The 26,355-nt window shown below is 22.9% G+C and overlaps 9 protein-coding genes across 9 annotated transcripts; 5 read left to right on the forward strand and 4 right to left on the reverse strand. All coding sequences in view use genetic code 6, as the record gives it.

The window, feature by feature from the left end:
• Positions 1 to 1,201: 1,201 nt before the first annotated feature.
• TTHERM_00144930 (MORN motif protein) lies at positions 1,202 to 5,012 on the forward strand (the record flags this gene model as incomplete). Its single annotated transcript, XM_001011133.2, has 10 exons — positions 1,202 to 1,499; positions 1,562 to 1,827; positions 1,884 to 1,923; positions 1,987 to 2,330; positions 2,390 to 2,530; positions 2,588 to 2,678; positions 2,738 to 2,845; positions 2,897 to 3,642; positions 3,770 to 4,665; positions 4,895 to 5,012. The coding sequence occupies exons 1-10, from the start codon at positions 1,403 to 1,405 to the stop codon at positions 5,010 to 5,012; spliced, it is 2,847 nt and encodes a 948-aa protein (XP_001011133.2). The 5' UTR covers positions 1,202 to 1,402.
• A 1,324-nt stretch (positions 5,013 to 6,336) lies between these two features.
• Positions 6,337 to 8,395, forward strand: TTHERM_00144940 (cyclin-dependent kinase-like Serine/Threonine kinase family protein; the record flags this gene model as incomplete). Its single annotated transcript, XM_001011134.2, has 2 exons — positions 6,337 to 8,224; positions 8,325 to 8,395. The coding sequence occupies 2 exons, from the start codon at positions 6,337 to 6,339 to the stop codon at positions 8,393 to 8,395; spliced, it is 1,959 nt and encodes a 652-aa protein (XP_001011134.2).
• Positions 8,396 to 9,575: 1,180 nt separating this feature from the next.
• TTHERM_00144950 (hypothetical protein) lies at positions 9,576 to 11,977 on the forward strand (the record flags this gene model as incomplete). Its single annotated transcript, XM_001011135.2, has 2 exons — positions 9,576 to 10,627; positions 11,800 to 11,977. The coding sequence occupies 2 exons, from the start codon at positions 9,576 to 9,578 to the stop codon at positions 11,975 to 11,977; spliced, it is 1,230 nt and encodes a 409-aa protein (XP_001011135.2).
• A 1,026-nt stretch (positions 11,978 to 13,003) lies between these two features.
• On the reverse strand, positions 13,004 to 13,383 carry TTHERM_000144959 (hypothetical protein; the record flags this gene model as incomplete). The annotated part of the gene is made up of 3 exons (XM_012796347.1): positions 13,004 to 13,066; positions 13,123 to 13,221; positions 13,300 to 13,383. The coding sequence occupies 3 exons, from the start codon at positions 13,381 to 13,383 to the stop codon at positions 13,004 to 13,006; spliced, it is 246 nt and encodes an 81-aa protein (XP_012651801.1).
• A 1,508-nt stretch (positions 13,384 to 14,891) lies between these two features.
• TTHERM_00144960 (pyrimidine 5'-nucleotidase) lies at positions 14,892 to 16,284 on the forward strand (the record flags this gene model as incomplete). The annotated part of the gene is made up of 2 exons (XM_001011136.1): positions 14,892 to 15,169; positions 15,399 to 16,284. The coding sequence occupies 2 exons, from the start codon at positions 14,892 to 14,894 to the stop codon at positions 16,282 to 16,284; spliced, it is 1,164 nt and encodes a 387-aa protein (XP_001011136.1).
• A 1,448-nt stretch (positions 16,285 to 17,732) lies between these two features.
• Positions 17,733 to 18,296, forward strand: TTHERM_00144970 (lipocalin/cytosolic fatty-acid-binding family protein; the record flags this gene model as incomplete). The annotated part of the gene is made up of 1 exon (XM_001011137.3): positions 17,733 to 18,296. One exon carries the CDS (start codon positions 17,733 to 17,735, stop codon positions 18,294 to 18,296), a length of 564 nt encoding a protein of 187 aa, XP_001011137.1.
• A 517-nt stretch (positions 18,297 to 18,813) lies between these two features.
• On the reverse strand, positions 18,814 to 20,150 carry TTHERM_00144980 (MFS transporter; the record flags this gene model as incomplete). The annotated part of the gene is made up of 2 exons (XM_001011138.2): positions 18,814 to 19,441; positions 19,510 to 20,150. 2 exons carry the CDS (start codon positions 20,148 to 20,150, stop codon positions 18,814 to 18,816), a joined length of 1,269 nt encoding a protein of 422 aa, XP_001011138.2.
• Positions 20,151 to 20,610: 460 nt separating this feature from the next.
• Positions 20,611 to 21,958, reverse strand: TTHERM_00144989 (MFS transporter; the record flags this gene model as incomplete). The annotated part of the gene is made up of 2 exons (XM_001470699.2): positions 20,611 to 21,259; positions 21,315 to 21,958. 2 exons carry the CDS (start codon positions 21,956 to 21,958, stop codon positions 20,611 to 20,613), a joined length of 1,293 nt encoding a protein of 430 aa, XP_001470749.1.
• Positions 21,959 to 22,664: 706 nt separating this feature from the next.
• TTHERM_00145000 (cyclic nucleotide-binding domain protein) lies at positions 22,665 to 26,274 on the reverse strand (the record flags this gene model as incomplete). The annotated part of the gene is made up of 4 exons (XM_001011140.2): positions 22,665 to 24,941; positions 25,004 to 25,201; positions 25,519 to 25,985; positions 26,058 to 26,274. The coding sequence occupies 4 exons, from the start codon at positions 26,272 to 26,274 to the stop codon at positions 22,665 to 22,667; spliced, it is 3,159 nt and encodes a 1,052-aa protein (XP_001011140.2).
• Positions 26,275 to 26,355: the final 81 nt, after the last annotated feature.

Below are 26,355 nucleotides of genomic sequence, written 5' to 3' on the forward strand. Positions count from 1 at the left end.
ACTGATTTCTTAATGAAGCTAATTCTTACTAATATATTCATCTCACATTCTAATTCATTCATTCATTCATTCATTCATTCATTCATTCATTCTTTCATTTATTATTAAATCAAAAATTTCAATAAACTAATGAATTAGATTTTTAAGATCTTAAAATTTTCACTTATCCCCCTTTTATTATCATTATCATAATTATGAATTACTATAATATATATCTATCCTAGTCTTGTCTAGCTATATCTCCTTTTATTGATGTAATTATACCACTTATTAATCGCTAAATTACATAGTAATTAAATATTTCTTTCGATCAATATTAGACGCAAAATATAAAAGTGTTTTAAGTCAAAAATTTGATGAAATCAAAGCCACTCTAATTTTATAAAAAATCAATAAATAATTTATATTTATTTACTCATTAAGCATTGACTTGAGGTTAATTTATAAATTTAATTTTGGATGATCAATAATTAAACATAAAAACAAAATATTTTTTATTTATGATTAACAGCTTTAAAACTACTATTTAATATAAAAACCAAGACAAAGTGTCAAAATTATTTTATTTATTATACTAAAAAAGCAAAATAACAAAATTTTTTACGGGGTATTAGTAGTTTTAAAGGTAAAAAATTTAAATGCTTTTTCTATTTTAATGATAATATTAATAACACTAAAAATAGAATATTTATGGTGTGATGTATTCATGCATTTTTATATTTAAACAAAATATTTTTCAAGAAATAAAAATTGAATTTAAATTTCTTTTAACAATCATAATAATATTTATCAATTGTGAATAAAATTACTTTCTTCTAATTAAATGATAATATAAAATATTTTTTACATATACTTTTAAATATTTTTAACCATCTAGAATAAAACCATTTCAGCAAAATTTAATTTTCTAATAATAATAATGTATTAAGTAATGGGATGATTAAAGCTTAGAATTTTTACTTCAAGAAAAAATGAAATAAAATACTGAAAAATGTAAATAAAAGAGTTAGTATAGTTTACATTTAACACTCCATTCTACTAAATGCTCGTTCAAATATCAAGCTTTATTTTGAAAATTGCAAAAAATTATAAATGTTTGCATACATGTTTTTGTATTTGAAAATTTTGAATTTATTATAAAAATTAGTTAATCCGTAGATTTAATAAATTATAGCAAAAGTTCTATTTATTATATAATTTAAAAATCAAAAATTAATAAAAAGATAATAAACAAGCATCATTCAATTTGAAAAGATTGATAAAAAAGATAATTTGTTTATTAGTTAATAACACGATCAAAAGATTTTATCAACTTTATTTATCTATTTTCTAAAATAATAGCTTTTGGTAAAAAAAAATTTAGCTAAAAAACTATTATATATATAAGCAATCAGTTAGTTAGATGAAGCCTTAAACATCTCATAGCTCTGAAAAATTAAAAAAAATTATGTAACCAAAATACTAAGTAAACTTACACCAAAAGAGCTAAACTTAAATTTGTAATTTTACATACTACATTAGTAAATTTTAGAGTAATAAATAATTAACGATATAAAAATAGATAATCCATCTAGCTTATAAATTTAACCTCTGAGCTAAATGCTTAACCTTAATTTAAAAAAATAAATAACAGATAAGCATCAAGTCAGTTCGAATTACAGCTCTTAGAATTAATTTATGTAAATATTTTAACAGGTCAGTGAAAACAAAAACTAGAAGATAGACCAAAATAGTATATCTCAACAAAAAAAATATACTTAATTTATTAAAAAAAATTACTAAAATGGTATTTACTTTGGGCAAATGAATTGTAACACACCTGATGGAGTATATTAATTTATATATTTTATCTTTTATCGTCAATGATCTTTTAATTTATGTAGGAAGGTGGTTTCTTTTGGGATAATGGTTGCTTTTACTATGGTATATAAAAATATTTTAAATAACTAAGTATATAAAAAATAAACACTCATTCATTTAAAATAGGTTAGTGGAAAAATGGATTGATGCATGGCTGTGGTCTATTTATTTTTAAGACAGGCAGCGTTTTAAGAGGGAACTTCAAGAAAGGTTAAGCTAATGGATTAGCAGAGCTCTCTTTTTTTCCATCGTTCTAATAATAGATTTTAAATGGTTTTTGGATTGATGGATAGTTTGAAGGCTCATCACCAGCTCAGTTTTATAAAAATGGGTTTAATTAAGTAACTAACTTTGATGAAAAAAATTAAAGTGAAGGAAAGAAACTGTAAGTTGCTTTTTTTTCAGATAAAATTGAAAGCAAATAGAAAGATAATTCATAAAGTTAATTCGAAATTAATCCTTATTATTATGTAATTAATATTTCAAAAAAGGATTACTCTTTTTTTAACAAAAATCTATTTATAAAAAGGATGCTGAGTTAAAAAAAAGACTAGAAAATTATATTGCTTGCGAGAACAGTATAGAAGTTGGTGAAAGAAAAAGTAATTTGCTAAATGGTCTAGCTATTAGATTCCACTTTGATGGAAAAATTGAATTTGGAAGTTTTAAAGTAGGTTTTTTTGATATTAATTTTATTTTAAATAAAAGAATTTTTCTATTTAATTAGAAAGGATTACTTGAAGGAAGAGGCAAAATAATTTTCAAAACAGGAGACATTTATGATGGATATTTTATTAATTCTATATTTTAAGGTCCAGGTATGAAATATTATTATTTTATGCTCTATCTATATTTATTCTTTGTGAATATTAAATAGGAGTTTACTATAACAACTAAGATAAGGTGTGGGCTTACGGTGCATTTTCTAAAAACAAAATAATGTATTTGCAGCAATAAAATACTTCATATCCTCCTCCAGCTTTATGTAAAATATTACATATTAATTCGTATATTAAATTCTGATTTCTAACAAAAGATGACCTACGTGAAAAAGACGAATATGTTGATTCTAGTGATAGATTAATTGGCGAAAACTAACTTAGAGATAGAAATATTGTCCTGGACACTGTTCTAGTAGAAGATATTCAAAAAAGGGCTAACGGTGAAGTAATATAACATTAAACTCGTACAAACTAAACAACACAAGCAGATTAAACTGAAGAAGAATTAGATGCAGGAGTTCGCTAATATTCTTAAATTTCACCATTTTCAGGTGCTGTAGAATAAAACAAGATGAGTTCTTACTATAATCCAGAGTTTGTAAATTAAGCAGGTCTAAGAAAAACTGCAGATTTTGGAAACACAATTAAAAATTTATCAAGCATATTTTAAGCTTCACCAAACAATCTTTAAGAGGATACTATTAATAGAGACTAAGAATTAATAAATACAAGCCACGATAAAGTTAGAAAATCTATTGAAGAAAAGATAATAGAAAAGCAACTTGAGAGTGATAATGAAGCCAATAATTAAAATTCAAATTAGTCACATCCTTCTTAATAACTAGAAACTCATCAAACAGTCATTTAATTTTCTCCAAAAAGCTAAAACTATTTAACTTCAAGAAACAAAACAGCTAATAATTTGGAAAATAATTTAACTCATGATAACCTTGAATTCCCATGTGAATTCACTCAAAAATATTATTATGGTATAAGTGAAGAGACATATTAAATCATTTAAGAACTTGAAAAGAAAGAAATTATTTAGAAAAAACGAGAAGTAAAAATTTATTTTTTCATTTTTAATTTTTATTTTTGAATTTGTCTTTCTTTCATTATTTGTATTTTATTAAGTTTAAAGAAAAAAGAAATTATTATTTTAAAATATTTTTGAAAATTTGAAATAGAAATCTTTAGAAAAAATTAGCTAAATAAAGGCTTTGATTACAAATTATTTGAGTTAACCATAAAATTTATTGGTTTCTACACCGAATAACAAAAAATCTTTATAAAGAAATTAATAAACAAATATTGATAAATAAAACTCTCTGAATAAAACAACTACAAGAAGTAATAATGAAAATATAAATCCTTAAATTAAAAGAAATCCTAGCTCTGTATCTTCTTATTCTACTCGAAATTAGTTTTCTGGAGTTCTAAGTAGTTAAAAACCTAAAAGTAACTATTAAAATAGAGAATAACCAAGAAAAATTTAAACTTTTGAAGATTAAAGTATTTCAAGCAGAAATATGCAAGGAAAGAATAATTCAATTAAAAATAATAATCATGTTTAGATCCAAAATGAAATCACAAGTAGATAAAATTCCTAAAAAGTGAACAATAACTTCATTGGAAATCAAACTTTTTAGAATATTTATAAAAATAATGAACTATTTTAACCCTTTCAAATTTAAGATATAAATAATACATAAAATAAATGTAGCTTCAATGAAAAATAGAAACATAATTTTTAAGCTAATCCTGAAAAATAAAATAGAGTTTCTATAAATTCTTCTAAATCAAATTCACAAGTTTAGTAGAGCTCTCCAAACTAGTTTAAAAAAATTTAGTAAAGGATAAAAAACTTTTCTCAGTAATATGAAGCATAAAATTAAATAAATTATCAACAAGGCAATAAGAATAAGTAGAATATTATTTTTAAGAATTTTGAGCATATACAAAGTGAAAATACTCCTATATCCTCTCCACATAATTATTAGGCAAATTTAAATCCTTAGAATTAACAAAGTACCAAAAACAATCATCCTAATGAACCCTAAAAATAGTTTTTCTTTACATAATCGTAAGTGATTTTAATTTTTAATTTTATTCAAAGTAAAATTTATGAGAATTAAATTTTATTGATGTAAGGTTTATTAGTAGACTAATAAGCCAACATTAAACATTTAGCATTCCAAGCAGTATAAATAATTCAAAATATTTAAAATTATTTTCAGAAATAAATATTTTTGAAACCACATTTAAACTTTATTATTTGATTCTAAAATTTATTTTATTATTTATTAAAAAAGATGCCGTAATCATAAAAGACATGTCTCTTCTATTAGCTTTAGCTCTAATAATTAAGTAGGAAATACCTAAATATAACCAAAAAGATCTCAATATCCGTTAAGTATTTAAATATACTGAAAATTACTTCATTTATATATACTAAAATAAAATCTAATTTATTTATATCAATTTATTTTATGTTTAATTTACTTTTAGTAGCTAACAATTAATTTTATGGGAATTAATAAATAAAATTAGATTACTCTAAAATTTTATTAAAACTTCAGAAATTTTTGTAACACATGCAAATTTCAGCTAAAATTTAAATTTAAGGCGATAATTAATAATATAAATTCAGGCAGTAAAATTATTTGTATTTTTCTGTAAAAGTATGTGGCAAATTTTTGGTTTTTTAATTATTTTTTTTAGATAATAATTAAAAATATGGAATATTTTATGGATGTTTTGAAGGTCTATAAGTATTATTTTAATTTTTATTGATATCAATTTAAATCTTGTGTAAAAGAAGATATTAAAAGAAAATCTGAAGTTTTTTGTTTGTTGTAAATTTTCCTTTTTTTATAAATAATTCTAGCAATTCTAAATAAAAAAGTAAAATTATAAAAAATGATGGATTGCTAAAAATATTTTTAGCGTATTCTGAATGATGGAAGTACTTAAAATATGAAAAAAAATAGTCATAGTAAATCTTCTTTTATTGTAGAATGAATAAAAAAACTAATTTAATTACCTAAATTTGCGTGAAATACAAACAATCTTAATATATAATCTTATATAAATGTTTGATATATCTCGCTTTTTAAGTTTACTCACGTAAACTATATTGTGTGAGCATCATCACGATAATCATCCAACTTTTATCTTTTTGCTTCTTTTAACAGAGCTCCAAATTATAGATTAATTGATAGCTTCAATATTTATCATTAAAATTTGTGAATTAAAAAAAATATATAAATCAAAACCAAAAATCTATATTTAAAAAGAAGATAGAAATTAAATAGCAATAGTTATACAGTACATAAAACGCTTAAGTTTTAGCAACAAAAAAACCATTTCAAATATTTTAGCAATTTACTAGGAGTTGAAGAAGTAAATTTAAGCATTACTAAAAGTTATTTATTAACGATAGTGATTGGAAATAAAATTAGTTTCTACATTAATTTATAGAGTTAATTCTATCTAAAATATTTATAACATATAATAACTTGCTCTCTTAGCGAACTAACTAAAACTTTCAATTAGTTTATCTAAATTTGTTTTTTACTCTAAATAAAGCAGATATTATTCATAAAAACTAGCCACGGTCTAACTAATCCTGCAAAAGAAATATAATATTTTATAAATTCTCTGAAAGAAAACATCAAAAACTACTATACTGATTAAGTAAAATCTAATTAAAATCTGAAAAAATAAATTTAAGAAAAGTCGATAATTCTCTTAGATGGATAAGTATAAAATTACAAAAAATTTAGGTGACGGTACATATGGTACTGTTGTTGAGGCAATTAACATAGAAAAAAATGAAAAAGTAGCTATTAAATAAATGAAATAAGAATTCAAAAGTTGGGAAGAATGTATAAATCTGCGAGAAATAAAATCATTAAGAAAGTTGAACCACCCTAATATTGTAAAGCTCAGAGAAGTACTTAAAATTAACAACGAACTATATCTGGTATTTGAGCATATGGATATTAATATTTATCAATACTACCTCTCTTTCAAAGAAAAAAAGTAAAAAATGCCAGAGAGAGTTATTAAATCTATTATTTTTTAAACTGCCTTAGGATTAGCTTACATGCATAAGCATGGCTATTTTCATAGAGATCTTAAACCTGAAAACCTTTTAATCAGTGAAGACAGGCAAGTCTTAAAAATATGTGACTTTGGTCTGGCTAGAGAGATTCGCTCTCGTCCTCCATATACTGATTATGTTTCTACACGTTGGTACCGTGCTCCTGAGTTATTATTAAAAAGTACAACTTATAACTCTCCCGTTGATATATTTGCGTTAGGCTGTATAATGATTGAGCTTTATATGCTCAACCCATTATGGGCAGGTGCCAGTGAAATAGATCATCTTTATAAAATGGTAGAAACTCTAGGAACACCAAACTAATAAACATGGCCTGACGGATAGAAACTAGCCAATTAGACAGGAATAATGTTTCCACAAAAGTAGGAAAAAGTACCTCTGTAGCAATATATTCCTCATGCTAGTGCAGAAGCAGTATAACTTTTAGAAATGATGTTATAATACGATCCTTCTAAGCGCCCAACAGCTGCTTAAGTTTTACAGCATCCTTACTTTATAGGTCTAAATAATGGTAGCCAAAATAACTCTTCAACTCCAGTTAGTTCAAGTAACTTAGGGATGCAGGGAGCAAGCTCTTCTTAGCCGTAAATATCAATAGCAGACTCATATGAATAGAATTTGAAGAAATATGAAAAATAATAAAATTCTCAACCTCAAGGAATAAATAATAACTTATATGAAAACCAAATTCCTCATGCTTCGTATTTTGTAAAAACCGAAACAGAAAAAGTAAATAGGGAGTTATATCAACAAAAAGAAAATTAAAATAAAATAATAGATGATTCATTGTGGAATTACACAATTAATAATAATACTTATAACATTAACAACAACAATAATAACAATAATTAAAATTAATAAAATAACAACTATAATATATTAACTAATAATAATGGAACAAGATAAAACTAATTTAAGTAGGGAGGATTAGGAATTAACTCAATTAAAAATCCTGGCTTCTCAAATAATTTCTATTCGAACGAAAAGCCAACTAATTTTTCTTTGAATAAATATAATTATTAGTCATAATTAAGTTAGTAATATGGGAGTAGTCTACATAATAACTAAGGTATCTAATAATTAAACCAGTAAGGATCGTTACCCTAAAAACAAGGGAAAAATATGTATAAAAATAATTTTGCTGGAAATGCAACTTGGAATCTCTCCGAATACAAAAACAATAACTATAACTTTTAATAAGGTGGGGTCCAAAATTTAGGTTAATCTAATCATAGCTCGAATTATTACAATAGTTAAAATCCTGGTTAAAATTATAACACGAATATTAACTAGTAACAAATTAATTTAGCTCAAACAATTAACAACACTAACAGCAACAACTAAGTACCAAATACATAAAGAAATATATTCAATAATGGTGCTGCATTTTTGCTTAACAGCAGCTATAAAAATTAATTTAAATATTCTCCTCAATTTAATTAATCCTCCAGTAATAACTAAGTTAGTTAAAATTAGAACGCATAAAATTAGTTTAACTAATCAAACTCTCCTTCAAGTAAATATTTTATTAAATTTCATTGAGATTTCAAAATAAACATTTAATTTATAACTTTTTTCAAAAGCAATTTTAAATATTCTTTTTTATTAAAAAATAGATGAAAAATATCACGATGTAAAGTAGTTGCAATAAAAGTACAACTTTGATAAATTAAAAGAAATGTACTGACTGACTGATTGATATAACTAAATAAATGTTACGAAACCATAACATAAACCACAATAATAGAAATTTATTGTAAAAGTAATTAATTTATTAAAAAATATAATAAAATTTGATAGGAAGTGCTAAATAGGTAAATAAAATTTTATAATTAAATTCGATAACTAGTTTGCTTAACATAAAAACGCAATCAATTGCACACAATTTTAATTTAAATAATAATTTTAATATCATAAAATTGTTAAAATACTATATAGTAAATAAAATATGTAATAAAACTATTTCCTTTAACCTTTAATTTTAAATTTATTTGTTATATAAAAGTGTATTTTTAAATTTTAATTTTAATAGAAATAATTTATTTTTATTTTATAATATAAATGTACATTTTTTAAATGTAGAGTATTACAAATTATAAAATTTGTAGTATTAATATCATAGCAGCTTGACTTTTATGTAAATTTAATTAAATAAAGTATATAATCAATCAATATATAAACATTAAAAACTTTAAAATAATTATGATTTCATACCAAATGTTGATATGTATTTATAGATATGTTAAATTATTTGAAAATAATAATGTTTTGCAAAAATATGATAAATTATTTTTCATACAGCTAAGTATCTAATTATGTAATACACATATAATTGAGATGTTTTGCTTTGAAAATGTAAGTAGAGTTAGAGAAAGATATAATAAAATTGTAGGTGGGAGAAGAATTAATGTTATCAATATCAATCAAATATTTATTTGATTATTAAGAATGACAGTGATAAAGAGCAGATTTAATATTCATGATACTATCTATATGTGAAAATCTTTGATCACATAATTTTTTATAGAAATTTACTAATTAAAATTGCTTATTGAGTTACAAATATAAAAATTATAGATAGCAGCTAATTAATTATTAATATTGCCATCAAAAATATACTCATTTTGCAAAAAATAATTTGATTGATTTTAAAAACATTATGTATGTATAAACAAATGAATATTTAATATGTATTCAATCAAAAAATTAATTGTTAATTACTTGATTACTTGCTTGCTTGCTTGACTTAGAAATTTGCAAATAAAAAATAAATCATTATTCAAACAAAAACCAAATAAATTTGCGAAAAAAATTGAGAAGTATTATTAGCAGAAAAATAACCCAAATAAAAAAAAAATCAAAGGCTTATGATCTAAATAGATATGTAGCGGGAGTGTGAGACAAGGTACTATTCTGCATAAAAACAAACAAATTATTCTGATTATGAAGACGAATAATGCAATAATTAAACTGGAAGCTGTGCCTGCACATATTAAACAGATTTAGAATTGAATGGGATGAGCCCAACCTCTCCTGTCACTCATTCATAATCTTCTCCTTGTTTCAACAATAAATTTTCTTCTTCTCTATCAAAGGAATAATTTAGTGAAGATATTTAAACAAAAAACATCGAAAATTAGCTTAAGAGCTTTTAGATAGGCTAATCCTTCTTAAACAACAATAGATTATACTCAAAAAGTCATCAGATATTGTCTCCCACTCCCTTAAAAGCCATCAACTTAACTCAAACATTTTTATCAATTTCTACTTCAAATACTCTTTCCTGTTTATAATCTTCAGCTATATCTTCAAAATCCTCATCTTCATCTTGTATCTCCTGTTCCTGCCAGAAGTCTGATAATTATAGAAGTTAAGGATAGTTTTATTAGAATAACACCACTCATTCTTTAAATCAATAGAATACAGCTGAAAATAATTTGAATCATTCTTAAGATGAGTAGTATTTTTCAGTGGAATCTGATTATTAAATCAAAAATAAAACACAGAAAGATTTTCCAGATTGTTTAAAAATGATGAACCAGACTTCAAGCTAATTAGAATAAAATATCTAAAATAAATTAAGCACAAGAGAAGTTGATAACTAGGATCTCCATTAGAGTATTAATACTACATCTTAGACACAAGATTATTAAGAAAATTATGATAGTATCTTGTTTGAAAATCATAGAGGATAAAAAATTAAAAGTAGGCTATTTACATAGAGCTAAATAACTCAATTTACATTGGAAGAAAGTAATAGTATGAATAATTAAAATAAGGAAAGAAAGCTAAATTACAATACTAACATTTTTTCACAATCAGATTCCAACATCTTTCAGTAAAAAGATACCTAATCATTACCTAAAAACTCTATCCTACACTCTTCCTCATCAGCACCTCAGCCGACCATATTTAATCAGTAAATTAACAATACATACACATACATACATATTTTAGAAGTTTCTTACCCAAAAAAATTTTTACATTTCTCTTTAAATTATATCAATTTAGATGCATTTATAAGTCTTATAATAAAAAAAGAAAGGTATACAATAATAATTTGTCAATTTATCAGTGATTTATTTAACAAAATCAATCAATAATTCCCCCAACATTTATTAATTTTTTTGATTATTAATTTATATAATTATTTAGTTAATTAATTTGATGTAATATTCAATTTTTAATTTATTTAAATTTCAACAAATAATCTTTACATGTTATTATCAAGCAAAATTATAATATTTATAATTATCAAAATCTAAAAAACAATTACTAAATTAATTTTTGTTACTCGAATTTAAATAAATATACTCAAAGATTATAAAAAGCTTATTTATTGATGATTGCTACATTTTTCAAGTCAACGATTAGCATAAATCGAATATTTTACATAATAATAAATTTATTGTAAACTCATTTTATAATTATTAATTGAAAAATCCTATAAAATATAATAATATTAGTTTGAATACTCAATTTTTAATATTGATTTCTTTTTCCCACTCTTGTTTCTACAGAAAACTAGTTTATAATTATAATAATATCTTTTTAAGTTAAAATTATCTTTTTAATAATTACAATAACAAGAAGAAAAACATTTCTTTTTATTTGTAAGATTACTTATAAAATTAACTTATTAGTTTTTGACTATTTTTTCATTTTTAATTGAAAGAGTTTTTATCTTTAATTGAGATAACCAAAGGAATTTATAAAATATAATTAATACGAAAGAGGAAGTAACAATTATTTAATCATTTCTTTACATAATAAAACTTTTTATGCAAGATTAATGAATTGCAGAAGATTATTGTTGTAGGATAAAGGATATTTGATAAGTTTATTTTTGTGTGATATAGGATATTTGCAAAAAAAAATAACAAAATAATCTAAGTAATAAAACTTTTTGTATAAAAAAAAGCAAATAAATTTAATTAAATTTATTCTATATCTCATAATATAAAAATTCAATTATTTAGAATTATATTTATGATGCAAATATTGATTAATTTATAGGGTAGTCTATCTATTATTTAATCTAATTTCTCAAAAATATAAATTTTTTATAAATTATTATTTATTAAATTATAGTGAATTATTTTAAGATGATATCCTCAGCATTGTTTAATTAATTGAAAGAGAAAGTGCTTAAAATCCTCAATCTAAAGATGAAGAGTTTCTTAATCTAAATACAAGTTACTATACTGAAGAGACATTTGAATAATTTAAAGAATCCATACTTTCAGATTTGTTAGATAAATCATTTTGACAAAAAAATAACTATTTTATAAAACCTTTTTCTAAATTTCTATAAAAGCAAACTTAACTATCAAAAACTACCCTTAAAACTGCTTAAATTATTTATACTTTTAAACTTAAATATATGCTTCCTTTTTGCTACTAACTAATACTCTGAAATTATTTTGCATCAAGTTACTACAACCAATCTGAAAATTTTGAGCTAAAATATAACCTGTATCATAATAAAAATCTAAAAATTAATAATTACCAAGTATATAAATTTAACTAAATAAATTATTGACGATAATAACCAATCTACCTACAAAATAATACAAATTAGTTACAATTAGATTAATAAAAATATTAACTAAGAGTAGTATATTAATTACAATATAAACGACTTAAATTATATTCATATATGATGCTTTAATATAAAAATTTTATCAAATTAATTATTTTCTATTTTCTTTGTTTATTTTATTTTTATATTTGTAAATATTATAATCCTACCTTTAAAGTTATTCACGATTAATTAAATTAATCTAAATAATTTTTTCACATATCTATTCTATAAAATAAACAAATTTAAAAACAAAGCAAAGTTAAATAAACTATTTTCCTTTATTTAAGCTAAAAGTATTCAATTAGTATTTTGATGTGTATCAAATAATTATTTATAATTATAACAAAAATAGAAAAAATTGAATTATAGGTAGAAGAAGAAAGATTTTTAAATTTCAATTCGAACAATTTTATTTTACCTACAATTATTATATATTTATTATTATATGAGTTAAAAAAGTTTTTCAATAACAGTAAAAATTTTAAAGTAAACGAAAAATAGATTTTATTAAAAATTTAAACAAAAGTTTATGTATAAAGAACATTTAAAAAGTAGAGTTTTAACTAAATGATATTTAGTATTTATTTTTTTACAATTAAAAATTAAATTCTATTATAACAATTCATTTTAGATTGAGTTTAAAAAATTCATTAAACTAAAGCTTGTTCAATGAATTGGTATAATATATATTTTTGAGTCAATAAAGTATTATCATATAGAAGCGTTAAAAGGTGTTATTTCTGCTATTCCATTTTTGAGATCATATCTGATTCCCTATTTATAAAAATAGAAGTTATTACTAAAATAAAAGTTTTTATTATTTATATTACTAATTTATCAGATATTAATGCCTTTTTTTCTTTATCGTACTATAAGTTTTATTTAGATATCGGACATCTTATGAACTTTAGGATACTTTCGTCGAATTCCTTTCATTTAAAACATTATTTATTAATTTCTAAAAAATATTCAATGATTTGTTTGTATAGAATAATTTATAAATGTACTATTGTTTTTGGCTTTACTATTGGCTATTTTTATATTATACAAAAGGTTCTTTTAGTAATATGATTTAGCAAATATTAATTCATAGTTTTGAGTTTTAAATAACAAGATTACACTTTAGTTTGATATTATATTTCTTAAAAAGTTTAACTTTGAATTAAAATATCTATAAATTATTAAAAGTTAAAGAAAATTCTTAAAATTTAATGAAAATTAGTTCATTAATTATAAAAAATAATTTATAATCATTTAATAAAATCTACAGTAAAAATATGAATTTAATTTCTCCAATTAGATCATAAAACCATAAATTTATAAATACTTTGACTGTTTTTTGAAATTAAGATTCATATAATAGAATTGTATATTTATTCTATGTAGAAAATAATTAATTGATTGTTTAAAGTTTAAAATTGGATTTTTTTAATGCTTAAATCTTATAGGGATGATATAAAACCTGTGTCTTTTACTTTATAAATTGTTTTATAAAAATAGAAAGCAAAAACTTTTTTACATTTCTCCATATATAAATGGAATATTTAAGTTAAAATTAGTATAAATTTAGTAGAAAATTATTATTTGTGTTAATATAATTCTGCTAAAATTATCATTGTTTTCTATTTCAAAATATTTATTGAAATATTTATTTTTTTAAAATAGAAACGAATTTATTTAAAATAGAAAAATATTAACTGTTTCACTGATAAATTTTATTTTAAAATTCTTTCCATTTTCTTTCTAAACAAACTATCTGATTGATTATATCTTAACTCAATATAAATAGACTCTTCTTATATTTAAATGCTAATAAAATTAAAAGGGGTCCCATACTTAACCTCAAATAACTTGATTATATAGGACTAAATTTTGTGGGTTAAAAACTAGAGATTTCCATTAAAAAAATGGATCTTCTCTGGAAAATTACAATAGACTCTTTATAATTAACAAATATTGAAATCAGTAAAATAGACAGTATAAGCCTTCGCCTTTTTATTATCTTTATCAAAATTTTATTCTACTTTTCGCAGCGGACTAATATTTTTATTTTTAAGCATTGATTACTCCATTTAATGATTTGATCTATATAGTTTGAATTTAACAGAACTTTTCTTATCAAAATATAAGTATTTCTTATCGATAAGAATTATTTTGATAACTTTAATAAGTATTTTTTGAAGATTGAGTGTAAAAAGACTAGAACCTTTGCCATTTTATAATTTATATTTATAATTACTTTTTAATATTATGAAAATTGGGTTTTAGTATGCAATATGAATATTGAGATGATTATTTCTTTATAAAATATGTAAAGTGACAACTTTATAAGTAATAGTAAATCAAGAAAATCCCCCTTCTGAATAAATTAATTAGTCTTTTAGAAATAATTCTGGCATAATTATGGCAAAACTATATGTAAATGTTAAACTAAGTATAATGAATTTTACTAGAGATTCTATCGTTTTAAATAGATTAGGGTAAAACCTGTGGTTAATTTTTATAATCAATACTTAAATTTCTAAATTAAATTAGTTTAAAAAAAACATAATTATATAGAATATAAATAACTTAAAAAAATAATAATAATTTATCAAAAATGAATATCATTCCAGACTTAGAAGTTACTCCTTTTTACACTAAAAAGCGTATTCTCATACATGGAGGAATTGCACTCGCTGTCTTAGCTATTATCAAATTTAAGAAATACCTAAAGAAATACATTCCAGTTGGCATTGCCTCAGAAAACTAACCATTTAATTCAGTTAATCAACATAAAAAACTCACCCATGAGTCATGCGGCACATGGAAAGATATCAGACATAACAGCTTTGATTCAAACGAATAGATTATCATTAGCAATCCTGATAAATTAAGGTATGCTTTAATTTTTTAAAAGCTTCTCTTTAACAATTACGAAATCTTTTAGCGTTAAATTTTCAAAAAGTTTAAAAAGTTTGAACAAAAACCATTAAAATCTACCAAACAATAAAAGCAAAATAATATATCCTTTTAAATAAGTGAATATAGAAAAAATAAAATGATTATTATTCATATAAATTTGTAATATTTTAAAAATCTTATTAACATTTTCTTTAAAATATAGATAAAAGCTTTAAAAGATGAAAAAAGCCGGTCTAAAAGAATTATAAATTTGCTCTGACTTTGATCAAACTATTACTGCTTTTGGAACTAAAGAAAAACCTCAAATGGCAACTTTAGGTATGATAAGATAATCATAGCACGTTTCAACCCAATTTAGAGATAATCTAAAATAATTATTTACTAAATATCATCCTTATGAGTCCGATAGCTAGCTTGATAAAAAATAAAAGGCTGCTTATATGTAAGAATGGAATGATGGAGTCAGCGAAAATTTCTGTAAAGAGCAATTGACTAAAGATAAATTGCTTTCAATTCTTGAAGAATCTACCTTAGCATTCCGCTATAATTTCAAAGAGTTTTTAATAAGCCTTTCTAATGTTAATCTACCTTTCTATATAATCTCAGGTGGAATATCAGCTATTCTTCAAACTATGCTTAATTCTATATTAGATACATAAAAAGATTACTCTAACTTCTTTTTGTTTAGCAATTAAGCTCGTTTTGATGAATAAAACATATTAACTGAACTTAAAATGGTAATAAATACTATTTTAAAGGATGAATAAGTAAACTAAAAAGAATTTAAACTTCGTAAAAATACCCTCCTTTTCGGTGATTATCACCATGACATCTATATGTCTAATTAATTAGGAAGTGAAAATACTGTTTCAATTCTATTTTTGAGAGACAATTTGGTTAATGATATTCCAAACTTATAGAAAGACTGGGATATTATAGTAAGAGGAGACGGCTCTTACATTTTACATTAAGCTATAACTTAATACATAGCTGGAAGTGAGTGGTGTGACCTAAAGTTATCAGAATAAGCTGAATAAGAATTTAATTCAAACCCTATTTATGATGAAATCAAAAAATTGTTTGATTGAAAAATATTGAAATTTAATTATTAAACTTTTTTTCAATTCTTTCTTAATCAAATTCTAATAAAATTAACTATACTAATTAAATATAATAAATAACTATATAATCAAACTATTATATAAACATAATTTAATATAATTACAATAATAATGTTTTCATATTTAAAATGTTTATTTTATATTTCTAAAAAAATTTTATAGTTTTGTTTTAATTTAATTCTTAACATAAAAAAAACTTATTTTAAGTATTTCTAATCTATTCAATTTTGAAGATAATGAAAGCTTGAATCTAGAAAATAGATTGTTTAGAGTATTGTATGCAAGAATATCTATTCTAATAAAAAAGAGTTGCAAACTCATTTATTAGGATAATGACTTGACATTAGATTCATTAATTTTTTGTGGAGGTTTCTGAAATTTTGTATTCAGCTATGCAATTTCATACCATATTCGAGATAACCTTAAGTTTTGAAAGAAAAATTAGAACTAATTTTGAGTTAATCAGAATGAAGAATTCGATTTAACTGATCAAGAAATGAAACTAAAAGTGGAAACAAACTCTTATATTGAGTTTTCTTTAAAAAAATAAAACATTAATCTATAATTAAGGACAAATTACTTAGAAGTATTCATTTTTATATTGGTAAAGATTTTAGTGTTGAAATAGAAAATACCTTAGAATAATATGTAAATAATTAATAAATTTAAAAATAATTCAAAAGAATTTTACATTTTTAAAATTTAATTAAGAGTGTTCATTCCTTCATTTTGAAAATCATGTTGATCATTTAATTTTAATTAATTTAGCTTACATATTTAAAAAATATTCAATTTTAATTGCATCATAGTATGATCTTTAAGAACAAACATGAGCATTCATACAGTCATTGAAATAATTAAAATTCATAAAACTGAGTGATTGAAAATTTGGAAATCAGAAAAATTACTTTTATTTATTTCGAAATAAATGTTATTAAATTTAAATATATTTGCTATTTAACATTATGAAAGAAACCTTCATTATATATTAAATGCTTAAACATAGTATTAGAATATTTCAGAGATTATTTATCTAAATAATTGTTGGTCCTTTTTGAGTTTTATGTTTTTTTAATAATTACTTCTTTGTTTCTTTAGATATTTGTTTAAGATTTCATTTTTTTTGATTAAATTTGTTAGTAAATTAGAAAAATCTTGATAAATTTGTTGATCACAAATTAAATTAATTAGGTATTTTCAACTTACACTTTCACCAATCAAAGTATTTTTAACAATTAATAGCGATAATAAATGAGATAAATCTCGAACTTTATATAAGTAATAAGGTAGAAGTTTCTCGTAATTAATTTACTTATTTTTATCTTTAAATTATAAAATTCAACAAGCAAATTGATTAAAAAATATAAATAATAATACATAAATAAATAATAAAAATTCTGAATAAAAAATTTTAAATGTCTAAAATCTTAATCGTACTTTTGGCCTGCTTAGCTTGCACTTTAGCTGTCGATGGTAACAAAGGAGCTTGCTAAACTGGTAAATACACTGATGTTAATGTTGATTGGAATAGATACTTAGGAAGATGGTACAACGTCGCTGTTAGCAAATCTTTCAGATACTCAGATATTACTGATAAGTGTACTCTTGCTAATTACTCATTGAATGATGATGGCACAATTAAGGTTGATAACTAAGCTATTAAGAGTAACGGAAATCTTAACAAGGCTTTAGGAACTGCTACAATCGTAGCTCCCGGTCACCTTAAGGTAAAGTTCTCTGTTTTCTAACCTGTTGGCGGAAATTACGAAATCGTTTATATTGACGATGACTACTCTATCGTTACTGTTGTTGGCTGCAATGGACTTGGATTCCTTGGATACAGCGATGTCTGGGTTCTTGCTAGAGACTACAAGGTTTCTCAAGAAAAGATCAACTTTGCCTTATAAGCAGCTCAAAACTTAGGTTTTGATATTTCTGATGTCAACTTGGCTGGTATCTCTGCTTGTGATAGTTTCTGATATTAAAATAATATATATAAAAATTAACAAAATTAAGTACAAAATATAAGATTATATGTTATTAATAAATATTTTTTAACAAATAAATAATCTAATTTAAAAATAAATTAATATTTGAATCTTTTAAAATATTAATATTTAAGCAAAAAGCTATTCTTTGATTTGCAAGAATTTTAATTAAAAAGTATTTAGTTACATTATTATTTTGGTTGATTAATTATTATTTTTATATTTTGAGTAAAAAAATTACAATTTTACTTTTTTATAAAAATATCTTAATTAAACGCACTTAAAATAAGAAATGATTGGAAATTTATAAATTTATCTAATTTTTAAAGAAGTTCAAAAATAGATTTAGATGGTTAAATTAGATAGATAGATAGATATATTTAGCTTTATCAATAATTTTAAATAAAATTCAAATTTGTTTTTCATATTTATTTAAGTTTAAGTGAAATTTAAGCAAAATTTTTTAAAACTACAAATTATATTGAATAGTCGAAAGATAAGCTTATGTTCATAATTTAACAAGCTTTCCTTACCTGTAAAAAGGAATTGATAATATAAATACTAAAGAATTAATAAATAACATAATTATTATAACATAATGGTATGAATTATATTTTTTTATTATAACTGAAATAATACTAAATACTACTAATCCTGATAAATCTTTTAAAAAGCTTACAATCGCAAATGCCTTTCCAAAAGAGTAAGAAGGTACTATTTTAATTAAAATTGGTCCAACGATAGCAACACGCATACTTAGACCTAGGCCAAAAATTAAAGTTCCACTTACTGGAGCAATATAAGCAAGAAATACTATTCCTACTAGTTGTATTAAACTACAAATAATTATCCATTCATAATGTATCTTATATTTATCAATTAAGTATGCAAAAAAAGGTACAGTCAAACACATAAGAGGGACCATTGAAAACATTTGTGTAACGTGTAAAGGATTCATTTACCATATAGAAGTAAGAAAAGCTGGAGCAGTAATCTCCATGACTGTAGATAAGTTTATACTTAGGAACAATATAACACAACAAACCCAATAATGACGGCTAAAATTTTTTATTTACTCCCATTAGCTTATCTTTTCTTCGGTAATAATTTCTTGAACACTGTTTGTAGGATCTTCACTATTAATAGATTAACAGATAATAAATAAATATAAATCTATCTTTTATGTTTCTAATTAAAAATTTACCTATCTGGTCCGCTATCATCCTAAATCTTTATTTCATATTCAATAGTTTATTCATAGTGATAACAAACAAGAGAACAAATAAAGCCAATAGATGCTATGAGAAAAGTTGTAAAGGTAGATATATCTAATCCGTAATTCGAAGTAAGAAAAGGATCTACAATAAGATTTACACCAAAAATAACTACACCACTGCTCACTAGAATCCCTATAGACAATCCTTTATACTTTTCTGAACTACAATTACTTACAAAAACTTTAGCTGAAATAAATAGTGCAGAGGCTTGAGTATATAAAAGGATTCTTCCTACAAATAGTAGCCATAATTATTAAGAATAAACAGCAATATAAATAGAAAATTGTGCTCCGCAAATAAGAAAAGCTTAAACTATAAGGACAATAGCAGGTTTATATAGATCTGCTAGGATCCCTGTAATAATTGTATATGAAATTAAAATTCCATGTGATATGGATTAAGAAATATTATAGTAGAATTCAAATTGAGCAGGTTATTATTTGCCAAAAAAGTCCTTCAAATAGTCATGGAGAGAAGGAACTTCTTGCATGCAATAACAGCTTGTTGCTAATAGAACTGTACTAAAGAATAGAGCATCCCATCTTTGATCTGTTAAATGAACTGCCATTATTTAATTAATTGTTAATATTCTGTAAATAATAACCTACTCTTAATTATTCCAAATTAAATTTTTAATAACTCCAAATCAATTTAGTATTGATCAAACAAACAGATGATACATATTATTCCTACATATTATATGGTAAGCATGAATTTTTTTTAATCACAAATCTATTTTAAAGTTTACTGATACAAATACATAAAAAGAATTTGAAAAATATCTTGTATTAAATTCTTAAGTAAGAAAAAGCTAAGTTTTTAAAATGCTTAAAATTAAATCTAAGAAAAAAATATAAATGATGCTGCACGTTTTGGTTAATTAGGATTTGAATTATTTGATTTAAATGTAAATTATTTAAATAATAATTGAGCTATTTATATCAAGCAAGAATACTATTTTTGCTTATTACGTAATTTAAATATGTAAACTCATAATTCGTAACATTTGTATTAATTTATCTAGAAAATCATTCCTTTTTTTTTTTCGAAACTATAAGCAATCCAATAGATAGCAAAAATACTAAGAGCGATATCATAATTAACGCTAATATTATATTATGATAAGAATGAGTTATTTTTACACTCTGAGATATGTAAAAAAACATTATCATGGCGAAAAAATCTTTTAACGATCTTATTAATCCAACTGCTTTCCCTAGGTTATTTTTAGGAACTATCTTAGTTAAATAAGGACTTTAAACTGAGATTCTTAAACAAAATGCGATACCAAAAACAATAAATCCAATCAGTGGGGATATAAATCCAAGTAAAAAAATTCCAATTAATTAATTTAGCATAGCTAATATTATCCACTCATAATCTTTATTTATTTTGTCCAGTATATAACCGAGCAAAGGCATAAAAACTCCTAGTAATTATGAAATTGAATTTATTTATGTAGAGAGAGTAGCGTTGTAATTCCATTATGAAGATATCAAAGCTGGCCCACAAACTTCTACAACAGTACACACAACTATGCTTAAAAAATTAATTGGAGCAAATATCCAATATAAAATATCAAGATTCTTCATTTGTTGTAGATAACTTTCGTGCTAAATAATTTATTCATGTTCTTATAGATTAATCTGATGATCATCTCGTTTGTTTTCAATATTTCTAATTAACAAAAAATAAATAAAATCATTAACTTCAAATAATTTAATTTAACAACTAGTTCATATCTATATAGCTAAGTTCTTTTAATTTTGAAATCGACTCTGCTTCTTCTATCCTAAAGCAAATTAGCGAAAAAATAAAAGTTGCTGAAGCTAAGGTAAATGTAATAAATGTACAGGTTTAGAGTCCAAATGAATCTACAAAAAATGGCTCTATTTATAAACTGAGTCCATACCCAATCACAGATAAAAAAGCTATACCTAAAGAAGTTCCTTTATAAGACTAAGTAGTTAAATTGTTAATTAACACTTTTGAAGTAATAAACATAGGTGAGCAAACCAAATAGAGTAAAGTTCTTCCTGCAAGCAAAATCCAAAATTTATTCAAATAAATAGACAAAAATACTAAAAATTAGCTGAATGAAAGTAAAAATGTTTGAACAACAAAAATAATTCCTGGTTTAAATTTATCTATAAGATATCCTACATAAGATGCCAAGAAAATAAGCAGTCCAAAAGATACAGATTATGAAATATTTATGTATTCATCATACTAATATCCTTAAATTTTTTACTCAATAAAGTTTTCTTTTAAGTAGCTATGTAAAGAAGGGATTTCTTGCATGCAGTAGCTGCAGATTAGCATAATTAATGTAGAATAAATTACAATATCCCATCTCTATACTTCTTAATTGTGCATTTATATTAGTTGAAAGGATATTTAATTAAAAATAGGATTCTTAAATTTAGTGTAGTTATTTAAATCAGAAAATCCTCAAATATTAAGGAAATATTCTCTCTTATATATATTTTTACAAAAATTACATTTATTATAAAAATTTTAATAGAAATAAAAAAGTCTAATATTTTTTGAAAAAAAAGCGAGAGTGTATAACAAGTTTGATCATGAATCAAATAAAATAATTTAAATTTTTAATAAATAATTCTAAGTCTTAAAATTTTTTTTAAATATTCTGACTACCTAGTATACTATGGTAGAAAAGTTAAAACCAAATACTGATTATCATTCATTTTATAATTAATAAAATTGTAAGATATAATGTCTAATGGAGCATTAAGCTGAATATACCACAATATATATATTTCTAATAAACAAATAGAACAGGAAAATAACTAGAATATGATAAGAAGAATATTATGGCATGGCTAGAATAATTTACTAAATTTTTATACACTTAACTTGAAATTTTATAGGAAAGATATTAATTTATATTTTGTGCAATATAACTAAAAGTGATTATATATTACATATGATTGTGAGCAGTAAACTAACTTAGAATATAAATTCAGGCTTAAGATATGTTTTATAATAAAATTAATTACTTAAGTAATATAATGGAAAATTGTTTATTTTATGGTAATACAATTTGATAATTTATTTTTAATCATTGTTTTTATTAGTTTGAATGTATGTTATTTAAGTTATAGTTATTTTCCTCATAAGAAATTGGATCCATGTCTGTTTAAGTAGCCATTTCCATGGATGAAATAATGTTATTTAAGTTAGTAAATGAGAATAATATCTTTTTTTTATTTGTTTGGTTTTCTCTTTTTTATGGGGAATAAAATAGATTTTAAACAATATCACTTTTTCTAAAACCTTATTGAGAAACAAGAACTCGATTTTAGTTGTTCTTGTTTGATGTTGACTTCGTTAATTGGTTATTATTTTTTATGATATCTTTTAAAATTTAAGAACCATCACTTATAATTTTACAAGCATTTATATTTTTTTATGTATTGGGAGTAAAAATAGGTTTCAAAGAAGGATTATTTTAATTTTCTTCAATAATTATGTTAGAACTAAATGAATCTTTTTAATGACTTGAAAGATTAATCACTTTATCTGTGTGCCTTCTAATATTGCTAGATTTTATTGGACTTGACTAAAGTAGATATATTTAATTGCTTTTACTTCTATCTGTCTATATCCTATCAGAGTCATAGCCATAGTTAGAATGAATGTTACTTTAAGAAGAATTATTGGTATATTTTGATTAGCATTTTTAGATGTTTAAAATGTTTTATTCATACTAGCTTTAATGTATTTAGTTAAAATTACCTAAATCTTATAAAGATTTGATTGAGTTACTGCTTTTGTAGTTTGCTTTATTACTAGAAGTATGCATATCTTATGTACTCTCCTAGTTATTATGTAGGTTTGTCTAAGATTTATACATATTTTGTTTTGGAAGTTGGGAAAATGTATTCACTGAAATAGCTTTATACTTAATTAGGCTAGATTAATTTCCAGTTAACTCGATAGGTTTATTTGTCGAATTTGAATTTTAAGATTGCTTATCAATTACTTTTATCATTTTTTTCATTTTTATCATTCTTGAAGATCTTATACCATTTATAGTAGGTTCTACCTTATTTACTAAGTCAGCAGGACCAAGATCAACCATAGTTTTTACACCTCTTTTATTGTTAATTGAAACTGGAGAGGATTCTTCAATGTTAGTAGGAATAAATGTTATTGTTCTATTTGATTTTGTTGGTTCAGTTGGAAGCTTCTCTGAGGGATGATATTTGAGTATAAAACCAACAGAATTTTCAGTTGGATTTCTGTATTTTAATACCTGCCTTATATTTCCATTTACATTCACATAATCTTCTTTAATTGGTTGATTATACATCTTCTCTGTAGGATGATACTTATGATTTCCTGGGTTTTTATTTTAGTGTTTGAATATATTTTCCAAGACCATTTCTTTTTTGTATTGCTATTTAGAGGATCCTTGATTTTACACATTAATTTCATCTTAGAAACAAGAACGTAGAAGTGGATCACCAGTACTTAAGAAATACTGTTTGAGGGCTTCATGTTAATTGCCATTTTTACTTGATAGAGGTCTGTTTGGTGAAGATATATTTTAACCAAAAGCATTTATATTGAGCTAATTTGAAACATCACCTTGCTATGTATTTGATTATTGAGTTTTAACAGATTAACCACTGTCTAGAAAGTTGTTTATGATGCCAGATTTTCTTTGATAAGAAGTAGAAGATGATTCTGTTTACAAATTTGTACTTTCATATGTTTCCTTTTAATGAGATTAAGAAGTTATAACTTTTTTTTATGGGGATTAAGAAGATATAGGGATTTAGTCGCTACACCTTTTAGAAGAAGAGTTAGTAGAAAGAGCATTAAGAAAATTTTATTTTTTTATTTAAGAAGAAGGGACAACTAATTTCTAATTAAAGAATTAAGCTTCTTCAATTTTTCCGTTCTAAAGTTTTGTTTGGAGAGATAGTACTGGCTACTTAGAAGATATCAATTAAATATTATTAATGATAATTGTTTTTTAATGTAGTATTTTTTCTTCGTATAATTTTCTCTTTTTTGGCACATTTATAGTTAGATATTGGTGAGCTCCAACATCATTCAGGATCTTCTACTTAAATTCTTTAAGCTTAATTCTGATTAGTTCTCCTTCCAAAGAGGTGCATATAACATTATAGCTTCTTTTACTGCCTTCAAACAAATCCTCCTCCCCAATAAGTTGGTAAGGAAGTAACTAGGCAATTTTTATATCTGTCCCTTCAATATAATTAAAGTTAGTATTTATAGCCTTTTTTTTTCCTTATGGTTATATTTTATAGCTATTAAAAAATTACTCATCATTTAAGTTATTCATCTCCTCTTCTTCAATTGCAGTCTTTTCATTTTTATTAGAAATAAATAAGAAATAAAATAAAATAATATAATATTGAATTTTACCTTTGTAGATTATTCGAATTTTTAGAAAATCAAAAATTATCCAGAATTTACAATATACATACAGTCAGATTCTTCACCTTAAGCAAATACCTTTTCATTCATTTTGTATTTTACCTTAAATGAAGACCAATGAACTTATTTGAGTAAATATGTGCTAAAGTTTTCAAATAAAGGAATAGAACTATATAAATTTAGGGCCTATTTTCATATTTAAAATATTCATGAATACAATTCTTTAAATATTAAATTAAATAAATGAAAGAAAATAAAGATTTGTTTTATTTAATCAATTTATTATTTTCATTTAAAATGAAATACTTTCTTTTTCCAAGAAAAATAAATTTGTGATATCCTAAAATAAAATTAATTATTTCATTTTACAAATTTATGATTTTCAAGATTACATCTTTTTTCATGTTAATAAGTATTCAATTCAAGTAAAATTAATGCTAAATAATATTTTGTGGTTTTCATTAATTTAGATAATTTTAAAAGTAGGTGGTGATTTTAATTACTTTTATGAGCTTGATTTCTTCTTACTCTTTCAAAATCCTTTAAAAATTATCTTTGTCAATTACAGCAAACTTGCAGTTTTAAGAGCAGACTATTGTAGCTAAACGAGGTCTATCATTTATTAAAGCTAATTCACCAAATGATGAGCCGGCTTTTAAAGTACTTACTTGTACAAAATCCCCTTCTACTGTATTAAATCTGCTTAATTACAGAGATTGTTAGCGATACTTTTATATTTAATTTTTTAAGGCTTTTTCAAAAATTGCACCAATTGTATTCGCTTCTTTCATCACGCTATTCTCTGTTTCTAGTTTATAATTCTAACTCTTTAAAATACGGGCTACTTTTTAAAGTTTATTTCTTGGCTTCAGCTGCATAAGTTTCTCAAAATCTATTGTTGGTGCATTCGATTTTTTATTTTTTATGTATACTCCTACTTCTCCTTCAAGGATAATATAGAATTTATAGCCTTCAGAAATAAAATGATGTGAATATATATTATAAAATGTGTTAAAAAATTAATTTTCAATATTATTTTTACCTATAGTTCCTATGTTAAATACAACACTTCTTTCTTAATGTTATTCTAATACCATGCATTTACAACACTTTTTATGTATATCAGTTTTACCTTATTCGAAATAATACTTAAAAAACTGTATGTCTTTAGTCAGTTATAGAAGTGTATTAATATCTTCTTGCTGTCTATCATCTGGACTTACCTTTAAAATTCTTATAATTTCGTCTATTTAGTCCATTTTCTTTATAATCTATTAGAGATTTGGTTATCTTTCTTTTTGATTAAAAATAATTTATCAGAAGCTTTGATTAATAGATAT

The sequence above is a fragment of the Tetrahymena thermophila genome, assembly GCF_000189635.1.
Source record: "Tetrahymena thermophila SB210 genomic scaffold scf_8254747, whole genome shotgun sequence".
NCBI classification, from domain to species: Eukaryota; Ciliophora; class Oligohymenophorea; order Hymenostomatida; family Tetrahymenidae; genus Tetrahymena; species Tetrahymena thermophila.